General features: G+C 39.4%; 1 protein-coding gene across 1 annotated transcript; it reads right to left on the bottom strand.

The window, feature by feature from the left end:
- Positions 1 to 999: 999 nt before the first annotated feature.
- Positions 1,000 to 4,020, bottom strand: LOC108681916 (lysosome membrane protein 2-like). The gene has a single exon (XM_018170996.2). It carries the CDS (start codon positions 3,999 to 4,001, stop codon positions 2,499 to 2,501), a length of 1,503 nt encoding a protein of 500 aa, XP_018026485.1. The 5' UTR covers positions 4,002 to 4,020; the 3' UTR covers positions 1,000 to 2,498.
- Between the last annotated feature and the right edge of the window lie 4,411 nt (positions 4,021 to 8,431).

The raw sequence follows: 8,431 nt of genomic DNA, 5'->3' as shown, positions 1-8,431 counted from the left end.
CGAATTAAATCATTGATATACAAATTCCATTGAGCAAATAAATTAAGTTGAAACAATATAACAGTATTCATAAAGTCTACCATCAATCTGGACAGAGAATGCAATAAAAACAAGCCGTTCAAATATTGAGTGGCTATGTTTTATCAAGCCCATGAACTTTCGAGATTGATAAATCAAATGAAATACATATAATTACAAAATGCAGAAAAATAATTATTAGATGATTTGGAAACCCCACATCGATTATAAAATATATGAAATTTTCGATAGTCATTCAAAATTAAACAAGCGACACACGTAAAAAAATACATTTCCTAGATTAAATCAAAATACAGAAGACCGGAAATACACAATGACAAAAAATATAACTCAGTACTCACTGCAGTGAGTGACAGAGAGCGCATTTTCTCGTCGACGAAAACTTGAGGTCACGGACGGACGGACGGACAGACAGACAGACAGACAGACAGACAGACAGACAGACAGACGGACATGGCGAGCACAATAGTGCATTTTTTCCATAAATGAGAAAATGCGCTAAAATGCTCCTTGACGTAAACGAATCGGCCAATCGCTTCTCATGAGGAAGATATTTGACGACAGAGCCAACTTCAAAGTGAGCTCATGTACAAGTCAATCTCCGTAAGACGAAATTTCTGATGTGTGTGGATCACCTAAAAAAGTCCGAAGCCAACGGAATGACATCTCTACAATAAGACGGTAATCCAAGCACATATGCGGAACAAGGAAATTCGGCACTGCACGTCCTTGAATGGCAAACAATTATTGCAGTACATTTCTTTGTATGCCTATACTCTGTACTATATTATTTGTCGAGAACATGACAATTTAAACAACTCAGAGCATTTGATGTTCACTAGTTTACAGCAGTTTAGCACAGCAATCATCGTTTTAACAAAAATGTATAATATGGAACACTTGTTCCATATCGTTTGGAATCGTTTGGAACACTTGATAAGTGAGTTATTTCATAGCGCAAATAAGTTACAAATACATTGAGTTTAACAAGCTTCTGACAAAAATAACCATACGTAGGGTTTTATATACATCAATCTTCAGAGACGTAGGGTTATACATCAATCGTTTAGATTGATACATAAATCTAAATATCATACCTACACCACATAATTCTTATAACATCAGCGCTAAAGCCAGCTCAGGAATATTGTCCGCTCAAATAAATTTTAGAAACGTAGGAAGTTACGAGGGAAATAAATATAAACGGAGTGTGTTTATTGGATCCCATATTTAGTTTCAAGTGACAGGGATTACGAACTGCAGTAAACTTGTATATTAATTTAAAATCATCTAGAAACGCGTACCAGAAACGCTTCTTCTAAATAAATGCTTTCACAAGTGCTACTAGACACTGAAAAATTTTCCATGCGTTTTTTCGAGATAATCGAATATGACGCACACCATTGATCAGACGAATATCTCATTCACTACAGGCATGCTAAACTAAGTAAGTTACGTCATTTGTTCAGCCGGTTTTGATAACGGCTCTTCAATATTAGCTTATAATGAACGGAAATAATATAATAATGCCTGGAGATCCTGTATCGCAACCTACTATCCGTACAACTACGGGAATGACTTCATTATGATTCGGTAAATCGCTCGTCAAGCGAAAATTAAAGATAAATAATCTCTAACGAACAGCAAACCTCTATAGCGGAATACCCCTATGTAAAACAGAAAAACAGAAGGTAATCAACTTCCTGAACAACTTTTTAGGGACCGAGTGTCGTCAGTCAACGGAAGCGTCAAGATGCAGTTACTGCATGTCCAGTACAATTATTGTCCACCTCAGGATAAGGAAGCGCGCGACGGGAGCCTGCGATCCAACTACTTTTTATGGATCAGCTTGCGATGGTCTTGACCGAGTTAGTCGCTGACTCAAGTTAGTTCGCTGACTTAGTTCAAGGGAACGGATAAAGCGGATAATTGCATTTGAGGCTTCCTTCCATCCTGGATATCATATTTTGAGGCAAAATACCCATATTGCTGTCGAATTTTAAATGACGGTCTGAATGGAAAATGATTCCCTTTTCTCCAGAAGTTCGATGGTCGTTAAAAATGAAAAAAAAAAATATCGAGCGGTTTTGCAATGCATCTCGACCTACAACTTTATACTTACAGATATTTAACGTTTTCATAGCCTTAAATGAGCATCATGTCTAGAAAAGACGATTGAATTATGAAGGCGCAAGCAATTGGACATATACACACGTACTACTGTACATATATTATTAACAGGTTCAAACCATCAACAGTAACAGAACAAAACTAAAAGTGGATAAATTTCCGATACATTCAATGGCGTAATAAATTGCCAACAACTCAATCATAACAATTTGAAATATCCCAATTCCCATTGCTATTGGCAAATAATAGTTGCCTAAGAATAATGCGAACATTACATCTGCCAACTACCTTTAATTATGAAAAAACGAAACGAACCAAGATCAAATTATTCAAGCTTTAGTGAATAAGTGCTTGTATACCTCACTTCGGTCGTAGTCATTGATTGCTTCTTTTTTTAGCTTTTCATTAACTTTCTCTTTCTCATTCTTGGGAGCCTTGCACATCTTTACAATGAAGGCCAAGGCCAAGAGCAAAATAATGACCCCCATGGCCACCATAGCGATGCAAACGTAGCGGACCACGATCAGTGGAACGGTTAGTTTTGCGTTCAGTGCGTCGGCTCTTTCTACGGGCACCACGGCACTCTCGTTCAGCCACATGATGGGCAGTATAACTTCACGCACTTTTTGCAAGTCAGGCAAAGCTTCATATCTTTTCAGCGGCATGTTGATCTGAAGGCGTTTGTGCGCTCTGAACGTCACCCCGGTGTTGGGTTCAATGTCAAGGTAAGTTTCATGCTCTTCCTTCACGGGGTTGAGACCTACTACATCGTTAATTGTTTCTTCTGTGCCCATGTAGAAGTGCGGGGTAGAAGCGACCACCGGAGATCCGTCTTTGCACGGCGACAAATTCACCATCGAGTCCCTACATGTGAAATCGTCAGAACAGAAGCAGTCGTTCTCTGGACTTTTTGCCAAAACTTCATAAGGGAGGGTGTAGCGGTTTAAAACCAAGTCACCGTGATTAATTTTCTTTTCGAACTTGAAGTATAGAGAGCGGCACAAATCGGAAGAGTACATCATCAACTTTTTGTCTTCAGTGATCGGCTGAGGAAATTGTGATCCTTCCGTTCCATTGATCATGTTACAAACGTCAGTGAGCCAATATGGCAACATCGGCTCCTCTTGGAACTCGTCGATAACCTGGAGAGTATTAAGGCCCTGAGCACCGGTGTGAATTCTGTAAATGCCATCACTGCTGTGATTCTTGGGGAAAAAGAAACCGAATTTTCCCATTGCATGAATAGGATTACGAGTCAATGGAGAGAGCTGCTCCAATAGTGGCTCATCATATCCGTGGTAAAGAAGATGGCCAGCTTTTCGCGTTATGAAAGGACTCATGTCGTGTCGAAGAGCAAGTAGCTGAAGAATACCGTGTGTCAATGAGGGCAGTCTGCTGAACTTTGCTCCAAGCGATATCAAGACTGGGTTGACCACAGTAAGAAGAGTGTCTTCAGTGAGGCCATTGGACATGTCAGCACGGAAGAAGAACGTCTTATTTTGTTGATATTCCACTGTTTTGTCTTCCAGCTCCCAGAAAAGATCGAATTTCATTCTCTTTTCTTCGTACGTGAAAGGTCCGATCTGGTCAAGTACAGCCTTTTCTCCTTCGAGCACTGCTGGAGCGTTAGTCACGTTGAAGATATAGAACTGCATGAATATGGGCACAGGAGGAGAAATGAAGTTACCGATGGTCTCGCTGTCCTCACTCAGCACAAGTTTTTTCTCCAACTGTTTTTTCATTATGCCGGGAAATATTTGTGGGAAAACAACTCCCAACACCAATATAAGCAAGCCAAAGAGGCTCATTGACATTATACCACACAAATTCATGATTATAAAATCACTTTTCAGTATCTGGTGATGGAAAAAATTCTGTTAGTAAAAAACCATATACAGAAACGCTAGACAGTCAGAAACGCTAGACAGTAGACACCATTGTACCAGTAGTACAACTGGTTGCCGAAAAAAGTTAGGTACAAAACGTATCCGTTGGATTAAAAGCTTTCATCAACTGACATCTAACCTAGCTTGTTTCTATATTCTAAGCCTCAAATAATAAAACTTTTATTCTGATTTGCTAGTAATAGTAATAATGCTGGCTTCGTTTCATGTAATTTTTCACTTTATCCATCGAATTATTCGAATCTACATGAATCAAAGTATAAAACCACACGAAGAATTAAAAATGTAATAGCACCGAGATTAGAAAACCTCATGAATAACGTTAATCGAGCTAACTTAGTTTCTCACAGAGTGTTGGGTGATAAAAAAAAGCTTGGCTAGGCCTTGTTTGTTTCATTGAATCAACTAAAACAAATACGCCAGTTTGCTGAAAAAAATATAAGATTGCAGGAACTATAGGCACGACGAATTACTTGAATAGACCAGATGTTTTTTGGCGTGTAAAAAGCACCCAGAGCAACATTAAGTCACATCACACGGCTAGAATCACGAGCACACTCCCTCTTCGTCGAGGCGTAGTCTAACAATGAACGACTTCACACAGTTCACACACACACAGCACAGTCTCACTAGCCCAAGCCCCAGAGAGGGCTCTTCTCTACTCTACTGTGCAGTGTGCACAATCTTCTTCCCGCGCACAGGTTTGATCGCTGCAGTCATCTACGTCACCAGCACTGTACTGTCCGTACACTTGTGGAGCACATGCGCTCTTGCCAACGACTGATTCAGCTGCACAGAGTTCGCGCCTCCCAAGAAACGATGACAATTGGTGTGCAGCAGCAGCATGTCATCTCACCACGTTTCTGTGACGTCAGTGTATCCACTTGCATTCGAAATGGAGTACAGGAACCGTCACTCAAGATTGGTAATTTTCCCCATATTTAGTTTCTTTAGGCAATAATGTGCACGTGAACACTTTTAAAACAGAGGCAAGCTAAACAATGCGCACTTAACGTGATGAGGCTGGCTCAAGAGTTTATTTAAAATATTTGTATCTGTAGTAAATAGGATTGATTCGGTTCATTCATTTTCACTGGTATTGGTGCAAACATTGTACTTGTAATCTACTCCAAGAATAGCGACGGAACAAAAGCATAGCCAACATTCCATCGCCTGGAATGTTGCATGGCTCGAAGCATCCCAGACTAGTCTGCCATTTTGTCCCACCAGGAGTACAGTTTGAACCTAAGTTTAGCAACGTGGTTAATTTGATGTGCTCCAGCTGGAACTTTGAAGCCATTCCTAACGCGATGTTCTGATTGAAACAATTTTATAGGCACACGTTCGCATTTACAAACGCCGTTTCAGGAAACGAAACTTTGAGTAATTCAAAAGAAATTTACTGTTGAGAGTTGAAACGACAACAACACAAAAATTATTAGAATAATGTTTCTGTGTATTAAAAATACTGAAAACCGACTTCGAAAAATTTTAACTGATTTAGTTTTGAAATGCATCAAGCTTTCTAGACATAAGCTTGCGATGTGAAAGATCCGGCGTGGCCTATTGTTACGACCGTTACCTGCATAAAAAAAGTCGTCTGGAAAATTTCGGCAGAATGCGAGAGATTTTGTGGCAGGAACTGTACCCACATGAGAGCAAAGCCTGCACCACTGCTACCATAACCCTAACTGTCGCCTATAACGGAGTCGGCCGCGTCTCCTAGCTTACCATACTACTTAGCTAAGATGGTAATAGTTGTTAGTTGATACGACTATCAATACAAATACATAAATGTACTTGATGTAAGAGAAGAATCTGCATTACTGATCTGTTTACAGTTTACACCGATGTTAGGCTTATTCAATTTTCGCAGTGGAGATGCGAGATTTATTTATTAAGTCTGTAGTGAGGAATTATTGAACTACATCCGTGAAATCAATTGGAATTAAATTAAAAACTATTAGACTTAATAGTCTTAAATTATTGAACTGTGAAAGCAAGCGCATGAAGTTCCATAGTTTGATTTTAAATGAACAATTGTAACTACGAATACGAACAATTGACACCTATATAATTTGGTATGTAATCTCATATTTTTAGCCCTCATGAAGAGAATGACCAAGACAAACGTCAGATGCAAGACGTTATAGCGATTCAACAGAAATCACTAGCAAGTGTAGTAGTTTCTAGCAAATAATCATCTTATTTGAATCCAGTTTGTGTGGCGCACTAGCACGGTCATGACGTCATCGTATGATGGTTCACAAACAATCGCACGAACACCACCTCGTCACGATCAATATCACGCACCCACACACCTGGCAACGGATGCGCGACATGAACCGCCACACCAAAGGCAAGATCGCTCAACCGTCAGAAATAAATAAATTTTTAATAATCTTCGTAAAAAACACCATGTCAAAGAAAATGAAAGACAAAATGTACAAAATTTATATTTTTTCTCGTATCGAAACGAGTACATCAGAGCACAAGGATCATTGCACTACTAAATTTAGTTGTTTTGTAGTTCCATAAACAATAAATGGAGTCGTCTAGTGGCAGAGAAAAATTGCGAGCGGAAATTAGCATGCATCAACCAACAGATCTGAATTTTAGGGCTCACATGGGAGCTGGACTGTAGCGCGTGCAGTAGCTGGACTGTGGCGAGCAGTAGCTGAAATGTAGCGCCCGTGCAAGAGCTGGACTGTGGCGCGTGCAGTAGCTGGGCTGTGGCGCATGCAGTAGCTGGGCTGTGGCGCATGCAGTAGCTGGGCTGCGGCGCATGCAGTAGCTGGGCTGTGGCGCATGCAGTAGCTGGGCTGTGGCGCGTGAAGTAGCTGGGTTCCTTGTATGCAGAGGATAGGAGAGTAGACCAAGACGGGTAGAATTTCAATATTCTGAACACGCGTAGAGTAGTGAGTTACATGTACTCGCAAGTACTGGAATTGTAAGAAGATGGATACGTACATGTGCCGTGCAATGTCTACCAATGTGAACCGAAGGACATGAGTGGCCTCGCACCATTGACTTTGTGCATCATGCAGTACCGAGTTGTAGATGATCAACTTCAATCAGGTGCAATTCTTCATAGGCTTTTCAGAGCTCATTAGCGAATAAATAACATCATAGAAGAGCTTGTTTAGATTTTATAAGAGCGGTACTTTATTCAAAGCTGTAAACGTCGCCATTTTATTCTAATCAGGTTGTGGTCGTCCTATACATACGAATACGAAACGTGCAGAGCTATAATCGCTATGTGTCACGCAGCGAACTTGATGTTTACTGCAACGGAATTCATTATTTACTATTATCTGACTTAATTTTTCTGTGGGATTTCTCAGGAACGTAAATTTGTTTAGGTACGACCCGTATGGGCTCAGACCGAGCTTGCTTTGTGGATGCCATCATACGATTTGTTTGTGGAGCAGTAAGTTATGCGGGAACGAGAGGTGAGCTTAGTAGCGGATGGGATGTGCTAAAGTAATATTTGTTTCTGGGATAAAAACACCAAGAGAAGAGGTTTAAGGTTGACATAAACCTTTCTGAGCCTTAAATGACAATGATTGAAATATTGTTCTGTCTGAAATCACCGGCTTGAACGACCATTGGCCAACAGATGGCTACATGAATGCACCTGTGGCATTTTTTATGTCTTGAATTAGTTAATTCATGATTATATTAATGAATATTGGGATTTTATTTAGAGGAAGTTTTTATAATTAACTATAACATAAATAATTATAAGTAATTATAATCACCTATAATATTATAATTAGCTTTCTTCCATCCTGATAATAAAACATTTGACTTTTTCAGCGTTATTGAAACGCCAGTGCAGGCAATTAGATTTCCTTGATAACGATATTTACAAATCCAAGGCTGTAATCCGCTTGTAATCGAAAAATTAAAATCTGAAAGTATATTCCAGTAGCGACTCAACTTATAAAGGGATGAGGGTACACGGAATATATAGGAATGCCGTCATGATGTGAATTTTAAAACGGATATCAAGACCAGGAAGCGTCTTATAGAGACGACTTGGAGGAACGCAGTTTTCAGAAATGCAGACGCCTGATTATATAATATCGATGCTTGATTAATGATCAACATAACTTTACTTTTATACAATAAAAACGTTTATTTTAAGTGAATTGTGGATTCTGTTATTTTACATATAGGTTACACTTTTTTTCATTTAGCACTCAATTATTGATACCGTCACTATATACTTAAAAATGTTGTTGCAAATATCTTACGTTACTACGATCAATAACTAAGAAAGTCTCAAATATTCGATGGCAAAAATTGTATTTACAAATAAGACCATTGCTTCAGCCAATGACATCCATTTGGAC

Source organism: Hyalella azteca, unplaced genomic scaffold, assembly GCF_000764305.2.
Source record: "Hyalella azteca isolate HAZT.00-mixed unplaced genomic scaffold, Hazt_2.0.2 contig656, whole genome shotgun sequence".
In the NCBI taxonomy this organism is placed as follows: domain Eukaryota; kingdom Metazoa; phylum Arthropoda; class Malacostraca; order Amphipoda; family Hyalellidae; genus Hyalella; species Hyalella azteca.
Note: the sequence above shows the minus strand (reverse complement) of the source record. Positions and strands in the feature narration are given on the sequence as shown.

What these genes read in the sequence shown, in the direction of transcription:
- LOC108681916 (XM_018170996.2), bottom strand. Translation starts at nt 4,001, where the DNA reads ATGAATTTGTGTGGTATAATGTCAATGAGCCTCTTTGGCTTGCTTATA.